The sequence below is a fragment of the Agelaius phoeniceus genome, chromosome 6 (genome assembly GCF_051311805.1).
Source record: "Agelaius phoeniceus isolate bAgePho1 chromosome 6, bAgePho1.hap1, whole genome shotgun sequence".
Taxonomy (NCBI): domain Eukaryota; kingdom Metazoa; phylum Chordata; class Aves; order Passeriformes; family Icteridae; genus Agelaius; species Agelaius phoeniceus.
The window spans coordinates 16210019-16232154 of NC_135270.1; the positions used below are offsets into that span (position 1 = coordinate 16210019).

Here is a 22136-nt window from a genome sequence, read left to right on the forward strand (position 1 = left end):
GTGTGAATAATGGTCATAATAACCATAATAATACTTTGCAAATTGAGTGTTGCTTTTCCTTGCAAAAGATCTTTTCTTTGAGATATAGTTTCATTTCTACCTAGATCATTCTTGTAATGCCTTCTTTTTGCCTTCTCCCTCATATCTTTCATGTATACAAAATTCATGTTCAAGTCTTAGGTTTCCACTGTTAATGAACAGAACTGTTACAAACTATTTAATGTGTACAAACATGTGAAGTTTTTGTGTTGATAAACATCAGTAAATATTTAGGAGCATGAAAAGATTGTAGTAAATTAACTGTGTGAGCCAAAGCTGAATCCTATTCAGCTGGGTAAGGCAAGCCTATAAGATGGAGTTATGAGCCATTATTTCCTTAGTATTCCTTATTTGTACTGAGCAATTACATGGCTAGGCCTTGAGAAGGATTTATACTTAACATGGATCTGTCTTCTTTTGTTCATAGATATTTAAAATCTTTTGTGAATTTTTATTATTTTAAATTTCTTTAAAGTCATTGGCCGTTTTTATTAGTTCTCCCAAGGTGTCCCTATATCTCATTTATACCCCAAAGAGCTGAATACAAACATGCTTGATATCTAGCTGCCACTTCCCTGTCATCCTGAGTTGCTGTTGGATATTTTAATAATTGATTTCTGTATAGAAAATGGTTCATAAAGTTTTAACTGATGAAAAACTTTGTGCCATCCCTCCCATCCTCTCCTAGCCATCACTTTCCCATCTCCTTTCATTCCTGCCTTTCCAGGAGCTGTGTTCTGTGAGCAGCTCCATGCTTTGGGAACTCCTTGTGCAGGAGATATTCCTGCCAGTGTGAGAGGTGACACTTGTGGCTGTGGTCTGTGTTGGGCTTTGGGAGCAGGGACAGGTGCTCTCCTGCTGCCTCTCTCACTTTCCTGCACGTGACCTTGGCTTGAATTACCTTGCTGGCTGACTACCTGGACAGGATATTGCCTTCATGTTTGTACAGTGCTTTGAACACAAACAGAGCTGCAAACATTGAATCACTGTTGGAAAATGTGAATGCTGGGTTTGCCTAATGGCAGTGCTAGCATAACCTCAGAGTGATTTGTGCCCCCTGGCTTGCACAGGGCTTGCTTTTCCAGTGAGCATCCCCACCAGCACACAGAGCTTTCCTCTGTGTCCCTGCATTTGTCCAGAGGAGACATAACTGAACCTGCTTTGCCTATATACCAAAGAAATCACAGAATTAAAAAATTGTGAGAGAGAGCTATGATCTGGTATCCTTTCTGCTCGTTTGTGTAGGTTTTACTCATTTTAAATATTATTCATGTACCTGAGGAGAGAAGGGGTCATGGGAGAAGTATGGGAATACACAGCAGCAGCTGAAGTTCTGAGTTTCTAGAGCAAGTAGGAGGAACTGAGCATTGTGCTGGGAGCCTGTGTGCAGGCAACACCCCTGCAAAGATGTAACTGCATGCTCAAGTTCAGTGGACATATTCACAGCCTTTCCACAGTGCATAAAATGAATCATATTTAAATATTGACAGGATGAGTGTTTTAGCAGCATGGAAAAGAGTGACTGATAAGGTTTGCTCACTGTGAAGGATTTTCTCCAATTATGGTAGATTATATTCTTTATGAAAAAGACCTGTGTTCTTGTCCTTATCACTCTTTGAAAGATGTCCTCACAAACTTAGGGCAGCATGAACATAATCCTGTTAACAGGAAATACATAGTTATTTGGTAGCTTGTTTTCTAATCTAATATTCTCAAATTTCTTACCAGTTGCCAGAGCTAATTTACAGGGGGAGATATGTGTTATAAGGATATATTTTGGTCATGGGATCTCCTTCTTTTAATGCTGACCAAATGTCCTGTGCCTCTCTTTACAGCTTCCAGCTACAGTTTTATTCTGAGCATTAGTGAAGAGGAAGCCAGGGTGAAGGCTCTGAACGAGTACCTGAGCACTCGTAGTTATATCCAGGGGTTCACATTTTCACATGCAGATGTGGAGGTGTTCAGAAAGTTTTCGGGGCCACCTGTGGACCAGTATATCCATGTTGTCCGGTGGTACAGACACATAGAAGCAATCTATGATGGCAGCAGTGACAAAAATGAGCCTTGTAAACTTCAAACAAGTGAGTAATATGAAACCGGTGGGCAGGTTGTAGACTAGCTGACATTGTATTGGTTGTTATTGCGAGAAGTTCCCTTTCATACTCTCTTGCACGCCTTAAGAGTTACAGTTTCAATTTGTATTCAAAGTCATAACATTGTTCTTGCATACAGTTACTGTGCAATTGATAGATCCTGACCTATTTGGATGTAAAAGCTGTTACCTTTTTTTTTTTTAAAGTTCCTCAGTGTACAGAATTTGATTATGTGTATTTTCCTTAAAAAGCTGGCTATCTTCTGGTTTGTAAAAGAATGCGTGGGTTTGGGCTTTCTCCTGGAAATACCAAGATTTGCCCAGTCTACTTTTTTCCTTGCAAGATTAACCAAATAGTTGTTGTATAATATACAAATCCACAATAAAATAAACTGAATCCTTCCTCTTCTAATTGCTATTAACACTGAGCTTCACAAAGAATGTCTGGGGTTCTTTTTTAACCTTGGTAATTTAGGCATGCTGATGATTTGAGGAAGTATTAACTGGTTAATCTAGGTCATTGTGTAAGCATGGGCAGGCATTTTTGGGAGCTGCATCACTCTCCTGAGTTGTTTCCCAATGAGCTAGTCTAATTTAATTGCCTTATAGTGAGATCCTTGCTCAGGGAGTCATGAAATAATGAAAAATAACAACGCAGAGCTGTTGTATAGTTCTTGCAATACCTACAAATGAATGCATGTCTGTCATTCTTGCTGATGGTTGTTTACTAGTATTGCTCCAATGCCATCTTCTCACATCCTCTCCCCATTTGTGTTCTAAAAGACCAGCAGTTAAAATCAGACTGCTGTGAGTAAATTCAGTGTGTTGTGTGTGCCTGCAAGTGTTTGTGCTGGTTATTATTTCCTTGCAGCAGAGAAGGGATCTCAGCTGCACCCCTGGCTCTGATAGCAGATTTGTCCACTAACTGCAGATTGTCTGTAGACTTCCATGGATCAGGGTGGAGCAGAAACAGAAAAGGTTTCCATTTTCCTGACCATGAAATCTTTACTGTTAAATCTCTCTTTCTGAAGGGTTATATCTTCATGATGTGTTTCAGGAATCCTGGAATGGTGTTCTGCAGTGTTCACCATGAAAATAACACACAAATCTGCCATGCTTCTTAGACCATGAATACTTCATTGTTGTTTTTTTTGGTGTGGCTGAAAACTCCATGGTGGATTAGAGCAAATGAACTTTAGTTCCACCAGAGGAAAGGCTTTAGGCTGGCAGAGGTGCATTTGACCAAACTAACCAATATTTTACCAACCTTTTACTTTGCCCTTGGCATCTGTATAGTGGGTAAAATGTGACACCTAACTCACAAGCTGAGAAATGTGGGGTGCAGTATCTGGGTTTTTCCTTATGTTCATGTGGTTGTAACTGAAGAAAGCTTTACAGATTTATCTTTTATTAGGCTTACCCACACAGGCTTCTTTCCCTGAGGGAAGCGTTGGCCACAATTAAGCATGCCAGAGTAATCTTTGTAAATCAAAGAGTAAACAAATCCATACCTTGGTGTATGACCTGTGTTATGGAGAGGCTGCTCTTGAACTCGGGGTGTTCTCTTCAGGAGTACCTCCTGCAATGAAATGTTTAGAATGGACACATAATTCCATGGATTCATAGCATGGAAGTTAAATGAAGTCCCATGAAGTGAGACAGGGTACTACACTTAACATATTTTTTTCTTATTTGGGCAGTTACTCAAAAAAGAAAGATGAAGAGATTACGTTTTTTATACTATGAATATTTACATTACTTGAAGGTTTTCAGCCAAAATATGCATATGAAGCTTTGAGAGAAACAGAGTTAATGAAGAGCACTCTGAGACACAGGATAAGAAAGGCAATTTTGTTATCAAAACAAATAGTTTGTATAATATTTTACTTGCAGCTAAAATGCATACCATAAGAATTCCTAAACATAGTGCTGTGTGTATTAAGCTGGCAAACTTGCTGTATTTTTGAATTTCTTGGTTTGCTTTCATGCCTAGTTAATATGATAATTGGTTTAACATCATTACAGCTGTAAGCACCCAGTACACAGCAAACTGCAACTCTGACAAATCACATGCCCATACTTCTCTTTGAAAAAACCCCATGAGTTTAACAGCTATGTTGCTTCTTACAAATTTAGGAGAAAACAAATTCAAGAATATTGTCACTAATATTACCCTGGGTTTTATCTACTCTCTTTCATGGCAAAGTGTAGCCTCTTGCTGAACTGGAGCATATTTGTGGTAAATGAGTGTGTTCAGAAATGCCTTGTGTACTTAGCAACAATGCATGATAAAAGGCTGGGGTTCTTTCTAAGCCTTTCTGTCGGCTCTCCCTCTCACCCTGAGTGCACATACTCTGTCAATATTGGCTCTAGAGACCACCTCTGGACTCTGGAGATATTTTGAAAATTCTGTGTGAGATCTGTGATGTGCCATCACAGTAAAATCAGTGGTGTTGCAAATAGCCCAGGACTGCCATAACATTTCATTAATGATTCATTAAATTTCAAAACTCATAGTAATACTTTACCTGAATTGCATGCTCTTGCTTTTGTACCCTCTTCCTCACTGCTACTTGGATCAAAAACTAATAGGAATGGCAATTATTTTAGAGAGTAGAAAATAAACTAGATTCCAGTAATTTACTTTGGTTTTGGTGGCTTTGTAGGAGGCTCTAACAGAAGTAGCTGCATTACTAGGATTGAAGCTCTTTTCTCCATTTAGATGTGGGGTGTTTTCCTTCTGAAATAATGATGTGATAAGGAGAAAATTTTATATTGCAACTCTGTTTGTGGAAAGTGTCTTTTAAGCTTTCTTTAAACTACCTTTTCTCCTAGGTAAAGGCAAACGTGTGCAGCCTCCCTGGTCTCCCCCTGAAGGGACAAAACATTCCAGGCTCTGCCTCTACAACAGCCTGACTCGAAGTAAGGTGAGTAAATGAAAGGGAAGTGGGGATTTCCCTAGAAACACAAACAGAGCAGTCATCAAATCCTGTTTCTGAAGTGTTTGCCCTGTCAATAGCTGGTCTCTGGGCTGTATTTTGTAGAATGTTAACAAGCACAGGCCAGGAACTCTGTGCCAATCAATTGCATTAGCTGGGCAAGTGTAATACTGTTTACATTAATATATATACACTACAAGTGTGTGTCTCTTTGTGCATATTGCATAATATTCAGCTCCCAGTTTCAAGTTGTGATACAAAGTAGCCAGGCATTCAGCTGTAATAAACATAAGTGTGGGCAGTGTGAGCAGAATAAAATCACAGTTTCTTTATTCAGATGTTGTCTGTCTAAGAAAAGTCTCACCAATTATATAGTTGCAATATAAAAAGTGTAAAACTTCTTGTGGTCTTGTTTGAAAGTCCTTTGGGAAAGAGGAAATATTAAGAATATTAATTTTACATGGGATGTAGTATTCAAGTATCTGTGAACTGATTATAGGGTATAACCTTTTTCACTGCAAAAGAAAACTTTTACAAACAGTTTGAATAGTGCTCTGCTCAGTCCAAATTGTTGTAACCTGATATCTTGGTTGATTAGAATGCATAGAACATAAGCAGCCACACCCCATTATCTCTCTCACAGGATTAAGCTAGTGCTGATCTTTAGTTATGGTAAAGTTGGGAATGGAATAACTATTTTATTTTTGTAATTATAATCCATATTTTCATGTTCTCATCTCCAAATGGGGTGTTACTGGCCTGAGGTCATGTCTTCAATTTCTTCTGACCATTGTACCTTCCCTTTCAATTAAGGAAGTATTTCAGCCTCAGAATGGAAAAAAGGTCTTGTGGTATTGCTGTGGTCCAACAGTTTATGATGCTTCTCACATGGGACATGCCAGGTACTGCATTCCTTACTTTGATATAGGTGGTAACCTATAGTGCCTAGTGGAAGCAAAAGATTATTAGAAGAAGGTATTATTCAGATGAGTGTTTTACTATTAATGCTTCCAATTTAAGATTAAAAGCACCTTATAATATTTTATCATTGTGGGATTAAAAACTTTCTAATAGATGGGGGTAAAGTAAAACTGCTGCACAGCTATTGATTGAGGTTAGAATGGTTTGTGCACAGAATAGATACAGGTGTTTACTAAAAACACCCCTGTATTTTTTTGGTTTTAGGTCCTACATCTCATTTGATATCCTGAGAAGAATCTTGAGGGATTATTTTAAATATGATGTTTTCTATTGTATGAATATTACAGATATTGATGACAAGGTAAGGTTTTTTTAATTGCAATCTAAAATGCTCAGCTTTTAGAATGGAAATCAGTCACATGTAACTGCCACTTGATAAGCCAAGATAAATCTTACACTTATTAACTGAGACATACATTTTGTGCACAAAAGCATTGATTTTCTCAGTTTTGTAGCACTCCTGTGGTAGCAAACTCTCGAGTGTTGTATAATAACGAATGCTGTCACAAATAATGAAAACTCAGTATTTTAAAGAGATAATTTATTTTCTTTGCCTGATGAGGTAATTAATTGACTCTGCTGGGTAGTCCATTAAGTGTGTATGGTGTGTTTGATTTGTATTATTGCACATTATTCTTGTAGATTGTTAAATTTATAGGGAAATGCCTTTTGTACATAATAGATTTTATCTGCACTTTGTATAACTATGTGTCACTTCACAGAAATATTTTAATGTTTCTGATCTGTAGATCATCAAGAGAGCAAGACAAAATCACCTTTTTGAACGATATAGAGAGAGCAAATCAACACCAGATCAGCTGCTTGAAGATGTTAGGACTGCCTCAGAGGTGGGTGTGGTAATCTCTGCTTGTGTTTTAGGTAATCACTCAATAATGTAGGAAAGCATCTAGAGAATGCTTCAGACTTTGCTGCCTCCTTAAACTTTCTGCTTCTTTTAGTTCTGGTACTGCACATGTTAGAAATGTTACTTGAACTGCACATCACTTTGCTTTTTACATTGTTTTAGAATTGACAAATTCTTTAAAAGGCATTCTTGATTTCTGTGATCTTAGCACTTATTTGTGAGTGCATGTATTGCTCAAACAGCATTTAGATGTTTGTGTGTTCACATTCAAACTTTTAAAATAATCCTTTAAAAGAGCTTTTGAACAGTGGTCTGTCCATAATCTTTTAAAGCTTGGGAGGTTTCTCCTTTGTACCATTGATGACCTTGGAAGGAAAAGGCTGGGAAGATTTAAGGATTTAATAAATTGTGTATTCAGGACTGAAGGTGAGGGAAGGTGATTCTCTGGTAATTTTTAGAACTACAAATCAGAAAGAGATTATCATTCTAATGAATTGAATACAGGGCTGGAAATAGGAAGCTTGGAAATTTTGCCCAACTATCTTTGCCTGACATACTGCCTAAACATTGCATTTAATCTCTCCCTGTTTCACATTAAAGCTTGTCCTTTTCAAATTCGTGGTAATCAGCTGTGCAATTAAGGTGATCAGCTGCAGAGAAAATGAAAACAGCAGTAATTATGATGATGTAGTGATTTATGAAGTCTTTCTGAAAAAATGAACTTGGATGCAAACTAAAGTCTTGTGATTGCACCATTATTTCTGATGAGGAGCATATTTCATATTTCAGTAGTTGATGTCAAAGCTTTTTCTATGGCATAATGTCTTATTCATCACTAGCAAGGTACAATGTGGCTAAGATAATATTCTGTGTATGGACCATGGTGCTGCTGTACTGCAGCTGGCTTTCTAATTTATTTTTTTTTAATTGTAGCTCTTTTCAGTTAAACTAAATGAAACAACAGACCCAGATAAGAAGCAAATGTTGGAAAGAATTCAAAATGCAGTGAAGTCTGCTTTTGACCCTCTACAAGAAGCTCTCCAAGCAAAGCTCCCTGCTGAAGAGATCAACAGATGTCATGAGGTAAGTTTGAGTTCCTTTTTATATTTTATATTTGGTTTATAATTGTTAAGAGGTTTAAAAATAATATGGAGCTTGTAGTAATTCCCTGAGACAGTATGGAACCTTTAATTCATAAAAAGAGAAATTTTGGGACTGAGAACTTTTTAGTACTCTGCATTCAATAAGGAAATTTGATTCTTCAGTTCAACTACAGAGTTTTTGGATGCTGTTTTTATCGATAACTTTTTTTTTTAATTTTTGCTCTTGTATGTACTTAGACTTTCTCTTTGACTTTTTTTTCTTGATTAATTAATTTCCTTATAGGTTTATATACATTTCTGATGTTCCAGTAGTGGTGGCAGTTTTCCACACAAGTGTTTCTGTCTCTGATCAGAGAGGAAAATACCTCCCCCAAAGTTGTGCTCAGGATTATTTTTATTAAAAACAATTACATTTAATGACAAATATTCATGTTGACTTTATTGGTTATCTCCAGTAATCAAGTCAGTCAGTACAACTATTTTTAGTAGTTGTTGTCTTTTTGTAAATTATTTCCATTTTCATCTTCTCTTGCTTTCAGATTATTTGTGATAAATACTGTGGGGTACCCATGGTTAAGTGCTCCCTTCTTGAGAAGACCCTGCCTCTAAATTATGGGGTTTTTTTAAAAAAACCCAGCTATTCTAATATCAAGTGCTTTTATAAAAGTCTATACTGATCTAATGGAATTTTTAAAAACCCCAAAATCTAAGCAATCATACCTTCTGTGTTATATCCTAGTGTCAGAAATAGAAATCCTTTAATATAACACTAAAATATATCTTTGCTGATGTCCAAATTAGTCTTTCAGGCACTTTTTAGCAGTCTGCACAGTAAGGCTTCTGTTAGATTTTCCAGTAGCAGTGGAGGAACAGAAAATGTAATACAACTTCAGGTCCCATCTGCTGTTTACAGCATAAGTTCCAATACCTATTCAAGTGATCAGTAGCAAAACAGATACCAGTTTATCTCCTTGCTCTGGTTGTTTCATCTATATCTATGAAGAGCAATATGATAAAAATAGGGTAGAAACCTGGATTACTCTGTATTCACAACTAAGTGTCTCATTGCAAATGTCTTATTCCTTATTTCTGTCTCGGTTCAGAATGAGATCTTTCTGCACAATTTAAGCAGAGCAAGTCTTGGATCAGTTGCTCTTATGATTATTGTTTTCTAGACACTGTTGGAAGAAGCCAAAGATTTGCTGTCTGACTGGTTGGACTCAAAATTTGGCAGTCAGGTGACTGACAATTCCATATTCTCAAAGCTCCCCAAATTCTGGGAAGGGGAATTTCACAAAGATATGGAAGCACTCAACGTAAGTAAATGAACTGTTTTCTCTTCTAAAGATTTATGTGCCATGCCTTAGAGTACCCAGAAGACAATTTAGCTCCTTATTAGCTTTCAAGAATCTCATATTTCAACCTTATTGATAAATTCCTTTAATATTAATAGATAGGTGTTAAATTAGCACTTGCTCTGTTTCCATCCCAACAATCTTAAATCTGTTGTAGTTGTTGCACATCACTTAATTGGTGACCAGGTTTGATGTGTGCTCTCCTTGACATTTTCCTGCTGTAACACGGGGAAATAAGCATAAACTGGTCCAAAAAAGTTTGAGCTGGAATCTGTTGGCTGCACAAGAGATCCCTGTCAACCTCAGCATTTAGACTGTCTACTTATGAGTCTTCAGCCATTAAGAAATTGTGATAGCAACCATCAAGCAGAGATTTGTCTGTTACAGATGAAATGCTGTGTCACAGGCAGTAGTTCAGTGAAGGTTGATTTATTTACCTGCAAATCAGAGGGACTTGCTGCCTCTTCTGTCAGAAGAGCTGGAATCCCCTTAAAGGATGAGGAAAAAGTGGCCACAGCACATTGGTTCAGAGCATAAAGCTTGAAATAGGAGTGTTAGATTTTATTAACACTTGCTTTTGAGCAAAATTGTAACCAATACATAACATATATGTTTAGTACATATTTCCATATATATATATATATATATATATATTTAATTCTACTTTTTATCTGTAGGTTTTACCTCCAGATGTTTTAACACGGGTTAGTGAATATGTGCCAGAAATTGTGGATTTTGTGAAGAAGATTGTGGATAATGGTTATGGGTAAGTTTGCTACTGGATGCCCAAATGATTGCTTTCAGCTGTGAGCTGTTTTCTCTGTTTTCATCTGCAACAGTATAGTCTTTGCCAGAAGCAGTTCTTCATCAAATAAAGAAATTTCAGGTTTCTTTTCAAAGAAATTATTTTTACATGATGTGCTTCTTATGATGTACTATAGGGTGAAATCCTTGTTCATTAAAATAAAGTCAAAGTCCCATTCACTTGAACTGTGTTTGATTGCTGGTCTTCATCAAAAATTGTCAAAAATTGACATGTGACAGTTAGAAATCAGTTGCAAATAACATAAATTTTAAAAAGTTGTAGTTCTTGTGACTGTTTCTTTATACTCTCAAAAGCTTAACAATAGCTGCTGTTTTCTCTTCAATTAATTTTATTAAAACTTCCAAAAATTTGTCCAAAGCCTTCATATGGTAAGGCCTTAAAACATCGGCTCACCTAAGTCATATTTACAATACTGAGCAGTACCATAATGTGAGTGGGGTTACTAGAAAACTCATGGGAGTGGTTTTAGGGATAAAATTCAGTTAAGTTGTGATAGAAAGTTCACTAAATAATGATCTTTAACTTTTCAGGTATGTGTCTAATGGATCTGTATACTTTGATACTATGAAGTTTGATGCCAGTGAAAAACACTCCTATGCTAAGTTGGTGCCTGAAGCTGTAGGTGATCAGAAAGCTCTTCAAGAGGGTGAAGGTAAAGATTTGCTCAGTTGCTGAAGAAACTGATGATGTGTTGGTCTCTTCAATTGGTTTCACTGACATTTGGATCAGTCACAGTCAGAGCTTAATGATTTACCTGCTGCACTCCCTTTAACAATTTCTTTTCCAAAGTTTTGTAGCTTGAGCCAGTACTTTCTTGAAAGTTTTTAATTGGAAAATACCAAGAAATGTTATTAATCCTAGGATGGTTTGGGGTTGCTTTTTATTTGTTTGTGAGGGGTTTTTTGGTCAGAATTGGGAATAACTCAGTCATTTGGCCATAGCCCAGTTATTTGCCCATTCGTCTGGCTCAGAGTAGGAGCAAAGACTTGAACCTGGATCTTCCACATGCCAGGCACAAGTTTTCCATAACAGGCTGGGGTTATTTCATGACAAATATTTGGGTTCCTCTTTCCTACTGAGAGCTTACTTTAACTTTGTTGTGTTGAACCAAATCCAAATATAGATTTTTTGAATAGAGCTATAGCAGAGGATTAACTTAAAATGCTCAGTAAATGGGACTCATTGGTTATCTGCTCCTAAAGTTGTATAGTTTTAGCAAATCGTGCAGAAAGTCTATAAAAAGAATATCAAAAGGTTTTAATACAGCACTCTTATCAGGTGAAATTAGGACACTCATAGAGCAGTAGGTAACAGAGGAGTAAATGTAGCTATTGAACAAATACCAACAATTCTGTGCAGCAGCTGAGATTAGGGAAGAAATATTCTATGATCGCATTGTAAGTGCAGATTAAGACAATCATAGTCTCAATTTAGATCTATCTAACTTTGGAATGAATTGAATCTGCAGTCTTACTTGTCTCTGAATATGGGTTTTTTTCTTCTGTATTTCTTTTTCTATAACTGCAATATTGGAGTTGTGCCTGGTGAGAGAATGTAGATGAATCTCACATCAAAACTTAGAAACCAGTGCAGCTGATTAACCAAACATTGACCAAAACCCCAAAGGATTATCAAGGTTGATAATGAGGATTTGTGAGGGTTCAGTGATTTGGGGGTTTATGTTTTGGGGTTTTGTTGTTTTGTTTTTGGGGTTTTTTTTAAGGTTATCTTTATATGAGATAGAGCAATGCCAAAAATCAGTAATGCTGGTGTAAAATTTACATTTTCTCTTTGAAAGGTGACCTGAGCATCTCAGCTGATCGCTTAAGCGAGAAGCGTTCTCCAAATGATTTTGCTTTATGGAAGTCCTCCAAGCCAGGAGAGCCCTCATGGGACTCTCCATGGGGAAAGGTAAGGAAGGACATTATAATCAGGATTTGGATTTTCTTCACTTATTTAAGTAGCACAGTTACACAAGTTTTTTTGCCTCACCTCATTATTAACACTGTATAAATTGTGGAGATTATGTATTCAGTCCTAAGATTCTGTGGTTAATATTTATTTAATAAATCTAAAATGTATCAAGTCTGATACATTTTAAGCAGAAGTTTGCATGCAGTCTCAGCATGGCTGTTACTTGTTGTTTGTCCTCTGTTAATGGACAAGCTTTATCTTCAGTAAATTCTGTTTCCTTCTTTTTCCCTTGTGATCAAAGATATTAGTGTAGCTTTTAAAAGAACAGTAAGCAAGGTAATCAGAACATTACAGGCTGGATTGCCAGGCTGGATCTTTAAATCAGTTTCCTTTTGTGAAGCTGAGATTGAGAATCTTTTTTACTCTTGGTAACAACATGAGGAAATGAGACGGGGCAGGAGAGGAAGACAGTCACTATTAACCAAGTAATGCCATTTTGTTAACAGGGTCGTCCAGGTTGGCACATTGAATGTTCTGCCATGGGTGGATCTGTTCTAGGAGAGTCGATGGACATTCATGGAGGAGGCTTTGATCTCCGATTTCCTCACCATGACAATGAACTGGCCCAGTCTGAGGTGAATGAACTGACCTTCCTGCAGAGATAGAACACCATGCTTTGCTTTGACTGCAACGTACACAAATCCCTAATTCAGCTTTTTCAACTTGATGTGTGTTTTGTATAAACATGAGTTTTGATTCTTCAGGATTTTATTCTCTAAGTTTTTCTACTTCATATATATGTAAACAGTGTTTTTTCAACATTTCTTAGGGTTTTGTTCTTTTCCTGCAGGCATATTTCGAAAACGATCACTGGGTTCGGTATTTTCTGCATACTGGTCACTTAACAATTGCTGGCTGTAAAATGTCCAAATCTTTGAAGAATTTCATTACCATAAAAGATGCACTGAAGAAACACACAGGTAAAAATTATTTTGGAATGGGAATGTTTTTGATGTACTTTGAGTGGTGACTGTGATAATTTTTTTACTCAGGGTAACTTCAGGTGTCTTCTTTGCTAACTTTGGAACAGCTTCCTTGTTCTTCTGATCCTTGTTGGTATTTATCAGCATGGATCATAGTGGTTTTGCTTTTTTGGTAGATGTAATGATAGTAAGAAATTTAAAGATTATGTTCTTAGCCACTACAGTATTGGAGTCCATGAAAGTGTTTCAGCTTATAAAAACTTCCCTTGTTTATTTTAAACCTCCTACTAGCACGACAGTTACGGCTGGCTTTCCTCATGCACTCTTGGAAGGATACACTGGATTATTCAAGTAATACCATGGAGTCAGCTATTCAGTATGAGAAGTTTATGAATGTAAGTTTTCAATTTCTTCTCCAGCTCTCTAATCTTTGTGTTGCCATGAGTGTTTCAAGGAACAGAACTCCAAGGGATATGTAGGCCATGTGCCCAGACTGGGTTTGCTTTCTGAATTCATCAGGTGGAATGGCACAGTGCTTATTTAGATACCATCAAACTCTCAAGTCCTGTAAATCCCACAGACTGCTACATTTCTCTGCAGCTGTGTGCCCTCTCCAAGTTTTGACATCTCTGAGGAGCTTGACACTTACACACAAGATCAATTTCTCAGTTGCTTATAGAGCTCAGTCCAACAGACACTCTCTAACATTTCTACCGGCTCAGACTCTACACAAATGTAGCCAAAGGGGAAGAAGGAATATTGTTCCCACTTTGCCTCCTCACCACAAACATTGAGCCTTTGCCTCTATGCCTTGCAGGTGTGTGAGAGGTTAGGCACAGTTCCTGCCCCTGGTTAATTTGGAGCCATAATTTAAACTCACATTTCCCACAAGGGCACTGTACAGCAGTTTGAGATTGTTGATCTTGGTCTCTCCAGCTGAAGCTGTTCTGCTTTTTATGTCAAATGTTTGGTTTGGGCCACAGATTAGGTTAAAATGACTTTTTACTGAGCTGGATGCCCATTTAAAACAGATCCTTGCTATAAAGCTATTTTATACTTCAGCTTCCATTGCTAGCAACACACTTTAAAATCTGCCATAAGAACTGTTGCCTAACCATTTTTGAAAGATTTTTTGTGTGAGCAGCTTGGTGTTAGAATATCATAGGGTATCATGTAGTAACAGGGCAAGAGATAAAAATGAATTGCAGTCCAACTGTGAATGACAGAGTTATGCAAAATGATTTTATTGGGTTTTGTTGTCTTGAGAAACATCATTAGATCCTGGCTGGAACAGGGTTGAACCCATGAAGTTTAGGAGTCTCATTAAGAAATAATGACCCCTTTCATAGTAAGTATTGGTTATGTGTAATTGGTTATGTGTAGCTATATCCTTCTTTTACAGGAATTTTTTTTGAATGTGAAGGATATTCTTCGAGCTCCCACTGATGTGACAGGCCAGTTTCAGAAATGGGAAAATCAAGAAGTAGAGCTGAACAAGAAGTGAGTGGAGCATTCCTACTTTTCTCTGAATTGTGTCACTTCATCTTTGATTCTTTTTTTCCTTACAGTATCATTTACAATGTGTATAGTGATATTTATGTCTGTAGCATTCCCAATTAACATCCCAATTCTTCACAAGCAATCATTTTAATCTTGGGACAGCTTTATGAAGGATAGATTAAATTGTAATTTCCCTTTTGTTTATGTTAAGTACACTGGCATGCCTCATTGCCATGTTTGTGAAGGGAAAGAACTTATTTGTTAGATAGCTGTCATTTTCTTCACTATGTGAAATCTTGTCTTCTCTCTGAGAAGTGACCAGTAATTCACAGTGTCTACAAACTGGAAATATTATACTGGAAAAACAGTATTTTACATATTTCCAAGTATAGTAAGCTATCTGTGACAAACAGAAGTTAAATGATCTGCCTAAACCATCGAAGATCAGTGCCAGTGTTTGAAAATATGTTGTTGAGGCAGTGATACCAATTTTGCAGTCTTTTGACTTTTATAACAAAACTACCATTACTATTTGTAATGCAGACAGCTTCCTAAATGAATTCCTTTTTGTCTGAAATTCAAAATAGAGGCATCTTACATGGCAGTGCTAAAATTGTTTCCTAGTTCAGTTCACTGTTGTGGTCACTAATGTTACTATTGAAGGATTAAGTGCAGATATTTCTGTGTAGTGATATACTCTGAAAATTTAATCTTCAGCTTGAGGTTGGTGGACATAACCCCTTTATTTAAAAAGGTGGGAGATAATAAGTAATGGAGAAGTCAAAAGGAAAGGATAAAGAAGTGAGAGTAATAGAAGATATGCTTCATAGATACTTGGTTTTGTCTCCTTTCTTCTACCACTTCTTTTTTCTTGGAAAAAGTACATTGTTTGAAACCATAAAACCTTTGTGTCATGAAATGGTACTTAATACGTTGTATTATTTATTATACCTACTAACATGACAAAGGTTTGCATGAATTTATTCCTTTTATCTACTTATAATATTTTCCTAACAATTTACTTTGTGTTAAGTTAACTTCCAAATTGATGCTCCTTCCTGCAAAGATACTAAACAGAGAACCTGGCTGGTACACAGGGATAGGAGAGCAATACTGTGAAAAAAAAAAGTAATAAAAAGAAGATACTAAATAAGCATTTTATACTGCTTAAAAAAATTTCCATGAAAAGGCCAGTTGCTGAAAAATTGTTTGATAGTTTGTTTGGACAGTTGTTGCCAATTAGATTCTGCTGCCTGCCTTTGTCTATAGCAGTAAAACAGCAGCATCATGATAATGCCTTTTTTCTTGCTCATCTGTTTTTCTTTCAAATATAAACTACAACCAGCAAAAAGTTATCTTACTTTTCAGTCCCCTTGCTCTCCTAACAGAGACTCTTCAGAGTACATTGCAGGGTTTTTGGCATGAGTAGTCACAAAGAATCTTTTTTGTCTCAGTTTTTACGAGAAGAAAGCAGCAATTCATGAAGCACTGTGTGACAATGTTGACACCCGCTTGGTTTTAGAAGAAATGCGCTCCTTAGTCAGCCAGAGTAACTCCTATATTGCTGCAAAGAAATCCTCCAGGCAGATGCCAAACAGGCTTCTTTTAGAAAACATCAGCTCCTATCTCACTCAAATGCTAAAGGTATGTAACAGCAAGGAGTCATGTTGCTATTGCACTGTGCAGTTACAACTTGTATTTTCAAGTATGGAGGGATCTGTACAGTCTTTGTTTAAATCTTACAGGAAACTAGAGATCTTCCACACATCCCCTGGCCAAAACAACCCAAGCTGCAGTGTGTGCTGCAGCAGGAACAATTCTGAGTTCTCCATATTGCATTATGTTTTCAGCTAATGTTTTTTTGAATAGTGGGGAGCCCCTAATACGTTCAAGAGAAATTAGATAGTAGAAAAAATATGAAGTCAGAATGACAAATCTGACATCTTTAAAGCTAAATCTGAAAGCCAATGCTTTGTATGGTGTATGTATGTATCAATTACAGATCATCATCAGAGCATCAATTTGTATGTATCAATTGCAAATCAGAACATCATCTTAACAGAGTTGTGAATTCTGGGTTAAATGAGATCTATTTGAATGCCTAGTATATGTGATTTTGCTTAGTTTTCACATACCTGTGAATTGATGTGTACAATCTTCTTTTTCCTTTACCAGATTTTTGGTGCCATAGAAAGCGATGATGCAATTGGTTTTCCTGTTGGAGGGACTAGTCAAAACATAAATGTAAGTGAAGGACAAAATACACTAAACAAAATTACTCTGTATCCTTCGAGAGCTTAGGTTAAAGTGATGACATTACTGATATGTAGCTGAATTGCATTCTTTTTGCTTTTAGCTTTTGAATCTGATGTAATTAATTGGCTTAGGAAGCAGGATTTTTCTTTTACAAGAGCTGGGGTTTTTATAGGTTTGTTTGATTTAATGACAGACAAATTGTATAGCAACCAGAAGAAGAATTATCTTGTCTCCTGAATGATGAGTCTGTTTCCTAGACCACATATGAACTACAGGCAGCACATGCTACAGTCTAAAGATTCATTACAAGTATTTGTATGCTAAGTAGTTTCAAAAATGTAATTATACTGATTAAACTTCTTTGTGGTACACCAGAAACCAGCCTGGAGGCAGCTGGAGTTTTATCCACATTTCAATCTTTTCTTCTGATCTCATTTGCAGCCACAGTTTTTATGTGGCTTTCAAAGACTGTTTTGCTTTAGTCACCCAGCAGTTCTCGGTGCAGAATTTTTCTGGAAATACCTGAGGGGTACCTGATGAAAGTACTGGTGGGCTCTGGAATACCTGGAACGTTTCTGGTGCAGGCAGGAGAAATAACTCCATGTGAAAGCTATCCACACTTGGTTCATGCCAAAAATCTCTTGTGGACACATCTGTGCTGTTTTTCATGTATTTTTCTGCATTAAAGATGTGACCATGCACATTTCTGTTCCTCCTTAGGAGGAGTAAATGAAACATTTCTGGTGTAAAAAAAAGGCTTAACTTCTTATTCATCAAAGGAATTGGCAAGCTTGTTTGTGGTTGGAAGAATGGGAATGAACACTCATCCCATAATTGCCAATGTAAATACTTATATTTGTGTGCTGTGGAAATTTCCATTAATAATATAATAAGGAAGATGTTCTGAATTGCCTACAAAGCCCATCAATAATGATTTTTAAATTTAGCTCAGAATTTTTTTGAATTCCAGAAGAAAGGTAGAACTTAAACACTTACCTTTTTAGGGAAAATGAAAATTAAATTTGTATTTAACACTTCAGGCAGTGTTTCCAATAGATATGCTTTATGGAAAGATTGCTGATAGCTTGAGGCTAAGTCCTTTCACTCTTAAAATAGCACTGCCAAGGGCAGTAGAATGAGAGGAATCTTGTGCGGAAAAAAAAATCCTGTGCTAACAGATGTTGTCCACAAAAATTGGATTTGTTACCCATGTGCAACAAGCCAGTAATTACACCCTCAAGAGCAGCATTGATTATTTGTTTCAGAGTTGTGCAAGCCTGGGTGCTCAGTGGTATTCCACAAATCAAGCACACCAACTATTAAAACTTTTTACTATTTAAGCATTTTAGCAAACAAAGCAACTTGTGTTCAGTGGCTACAAGTTATGTAATTCTCCTATTAATTTGTATTCTATCCTCTCTTGGTTAATAATTTTCTTGCTTTCCATGCTAATTAGTCTGCATGGTCAGTCTTTCTGTTCTTTTGAGTTGTTGGTCCCTGAGTTGGTGTTTGAAATTACCTTTTACCCAGTGGGGGCTGATTCAGCACAGTTGCTGACTTGGCTTTATGAGTTTCTTCCTTATCTTGGGAGTTCTGCCAAGTGTCCTTGTGGCCTGTAAATTCTTTGTGGCATTCTTTGTGTCCACTATCAGTGGTCCATCCTTCTGCCCAAGTTTTGTTAACCTCCCCTAAGGTCTGAGATCATTGTAGGGTGTCCAGCCCTAAACCTTAACAAGGCAATTCTGCCAACAAGTAGTTTGTTTTTCTGATGCCTGAGCATCACTTAGAGCTTGCTTGTTAGCTGCTGTCTGTTTCAGGGATCCCTTCTTGTTGATTAGGCTTGAAAGGATACAAAAAACAAACATTAAAGAACATCCTTTCTTCAGAAAGTTTTACACATTCCACATTTGTTAGCAGAGTTGTCAGAAGAATCTTGTGCTAACAATTCTTACACTGAAGAAGCTTTTGTTTTTATCACCCATATCATTACTAGTGTTAAGTATTACAATATAAAAATGCATAATATCACAAATATTTTGGCTGTTTCATTAAATATTATACTGTCTTTCAGTCTTCAATGCAAATTCTTATTTATCTTAGCAAAAATTAAAGGAGGTAAACCTCCAAAGTTCAAAAACTTCTCATTAATTACAGAAGGCTGTGGGTCAGGCCAGTTATTCCCTTGTTTAAATTAGAGATGAAAGAACCAATTGAGTCAATATCTCCAAAAAAGGCATAATCCAATTCAAAAGTGCTGAAAGAAAAACTAGCTTAATTTCCATGGGTCAGTAATTTACTTGAAAAGGGGATATAAGAGATTTGAAGTCAGAAAGACATAAGAGATTTGAAGTCAGATTTGAAGTCAGTTCCATAATATCATTTTCCAAGTGAATTCAGCATTTCTCTCAGGTTAGTTATTGTGGAAATAAAAATCTTTCATCTTGAAATGACTGATAAAATAATGACAGTGTCTGCTTTCCCCATACCACTTTCTTTCCATGAAGAGGTATTTCCAGTGCGGTGGGGGAGTGGAGATGTGACTGTTCCTCACTTTCCAGTCTGTTCCTTGGGCCAGACTTGTCACCACTGGATCTGATTATGAAGCTAATTGCAGTGTTCACATTTATGAAAAGTTGTAACAGAACTCCTTGGTTCTTTTCATAGGGGCAGTTTTACATCATGACAGACTATCTTGCCCCTTAATTGCACAGAAATTTGTCATGGAGATTAAACAGACAGGAAAGACGTGTGGAAATTGTAGAGGAGACAAAAGTTGGCCATTTTTTTTCTCTCCCCCACCCTCCAAAGTAATTTAACTTTTAATTTAGGCTTTTCCCCAAGGGCCTGACTTTTCCTCCTGGGATTCCAAAGAAGTGTTGACAGACGCTGATCTGTAGTTGTTTTTGTAGCTGATCTGTAGTTGTTTTTGTTGCTGTTTGCTAACTGCTTGCTGCTGCTATTCATTGCCATTGAAACCAGACTCACAGGACCTTTTCTCTGAGATTTTGTGCCTAGTGTTTACTTACACCTGAAATAATTCAACAGTAATCTTTCCCCACTTTTTGTGGGAGAGGGAGTTGTATGAGGAATATAGAGAATTGTACTGTCTAAGCTAAAATCTCAGGAACAGATATGGGTTCTAATGAAAATTAGTCCTAATATCTGTTTGACATAGTATTATTATCTGATAAACAGCTGGGCCTAAGACAACATAATACATGAAGGAGCAAATTCATCTGAGGGCTGTCTTTATCCCTGCACTGCATTATAGTTAGCTGGATTGTGGCATAACCCTGTGGAAGTGATGGATCTAACTGAAAGGAGGTGAAAAAGGAATGGAGAGGCTGAACTTGACAAGCTGATTTTATCTGCACAAAAGTAAAATTGACAGCTAATGCAAATTTTCATCTATCCTTTGACATCAATAGAGCAATGACAATTTTTATTGATACAGATCTGTCCTGAGGGTGAGATTCCATCCAACAGCACATAAATATGAAGTGAGTAGGGACATGTTTTATATCTAAATGATGATTAGCTAACTGTGGAAATAATGATCCTGCAGATTGAGTCTACAGTGATGCCATACCTCCAAGTTCTTTCTGAGTTCAGAGAAGGAGTGCGACAAATCGCCAGAGAGAAGAAAGGTGAGAGTTCACTTTTTCCTGTACATGAGACTTTTTTGTACTTTCCTGTAGTTTTTCCTGCACATGAGACTTGGAGGGCATAGGAACCAAACTGGGGGAGAGGCTGGAGGTGTGGGTGTGAGGCAGCTGATAGTCTCTCCTTGCTTAGAGAATAAAAGTGAGGCATCTTTAAATCAGGGCTGCTTTGAATTTTTATGTCTCTGCTGCCTGTCTCTTTAATTTGGGAATCTTTTTAGGCTGCTAAACTAATTTTCATATCCTGAAGAATCTAAAAGTTCTGGAATGATGAGGTATAGCTGCTGTTTTTCTAGGTTAGGGTGCTCCCTTCTTTCTAGGTATGAAAGTACCCATGATCTCTTCCCTGGGGAGCTTGCATTTTCTTAAAAATGTAGATTGCTACACAATAATAGTGTCTGCATTTAAATTGCCCAAGATGTTCACTATTTGTTAGAATAGTTGGAATTGTAGCTCCCCTGATGGTAATTGAGTGCTCTCTCTGGAGAATTCATCTGGGAGTTTGCTAGAAGTTTCAGGTGCCTTTTTTAATCCCTCTGAAAAGCTTTGATCATGCTGTGTGTGTTGGCAGCAGAACTATAGAGTGTTAAAAAGGTTGTTCCATTAAGCATTCTTTGATTTTACTGATATCTCCTAATGGAGGAGCTCTTACTATTTTCTGCTATTCCCTGTGGAATTTTGCATGTCTTCAACATGTGTTTGGTTCTTGTTTTCTTAAAACTTTGACACTGGGATTTGTACTTGAAGGCAAAACAGGGCATGTTTTTTATACAAAAAACATACAAGTAACCCATATATTACACAGAAACATAAAATTACTTATGGTGTCTGGTAACCTATTCAGCTGGAAAAGACTCTGGACTCTCATTCTGCTACTGTTCGGAGTTCTTCCAAAGCTGATAAGTTTACATTAAAAGCACAAAACTGTATTTGCTAATGTAACTACTCTGTTATTATTGTCAAACTCTTATAGGCCTAATTGATGGTGAGAAACAGGCTTAGTAATAAGTTCCAATAGTAAATATTTTCTGTAACTTGAATTAATTCAAGAGGTTTGTGTGTATATCCTCAGCCAAAAATGTGAGCTTTAGTCTTTTGGTATTTAACATACTTCTTTATATGAAGCTTTTTTTTCCCTTGCTTTATTATGGTTGAGCTAAATTGATCATTGCTTTTAGCAGTGGTAAGGTTTAAATATCAGAGGGATCATTTTTAGAACTCACTTGGCTCAAGTGCTAACTGGCACTTGAATTTCCTGCTTGAAAGGCAGTGATTTTTTGCCTGAAACACACTGGACAGTGAGAATCAAACTGGATCTAGTGGCTACTTGGTTGGGGTATGGAGCACTCTGCAATTTGACCAGGGAGGCACCTTTCTTTTAAACTACTTGATATATGGAAGATGAATGGTGGTTGGCAGGACCTGCACTGACATACTACAGATTTCTTTCCCTTTACCCATTAAATTCTTGCTTGCAGGAAGCATTAAATTACTGTAAAAGTTGTTCTCATTAGTGGCTGGGGATATTGCCTCTGCATGGCTGTAGGCATAGGGAGTTTCCTCATCATAGCCTGTTGCTGGCAGGTTTGTGTTAGATATTATTTAAAACAATCAGTATTGC

At 37.0% G+C, this 22136-nt stretch overlaps 1 protein-coding gene across 4 annotated transcripts in view; it reads left to right on the forward strand.

The window, feature by feature from the left end:
• Positions 1-22136, forward strand: part of CARS1 (cysteinyl-tRNA synthetase 1) — a 33914-nt gene that overhangs the window by 3037 nt on the left and 8741 nt on the right. For 3 of the 4 annotated variants that reach the window (XR_013182727.1, XR_013182728.1, XM_054635121.2), the window contains exons 2-18: positions 1875-2120; positions 4967-5058; positions 5884-5972; positions 6256-6352; positions 6801-6899; positions 7850-7999; positions 9195-9335; positions 10052-10140; positions 10731-10852; positions 11999-12111; positions 12621-12749; positions 12965-13094; positions 13389-13492; positions 14500-14597; positions 16052-16241; positions 16773-16841; positions 20419-20500. Coding sequence is in view for 2 of the 4 variants with exons in the window: in XM_054635121.2 (XP_054491096.2) it covers positions 1875-2120; positions 4967-5058; positions 5884-5972; positions 6256-6352; positions 6801-6899; positions 7850-7999; positions 9195-9335; positions 10052-10140; positions 10731-10852; positions 11999-12111; positions 12621-12749; positions 12965-13094; positions 13389-13492; positions 14500-14597; positions 16052-16241; positions 16773-16841; positions 20419-20500 (2040 nt within the window). In the remaining 2 variants the exon portion in view is untranslated. The remainder of the gene's footprint in view (positions 1-1874; positions 2121-4966; positions 5059-5883; positions 5973-6255; positions 6353-6800; positions 6900-7849; positions 8000-9194; positions 9336-10051; positions 10141-10730; positions 10853-11998; positions 12112-12620; positions 12750-12964; positions 13095-13388; positions 13493-14499; positions 14598-16051; positions 16242-16772; positions 16842-20418; positions 20501-22136) is intronic. The other variant, XM_054635122.2, reaches the window with a different exon arrangement.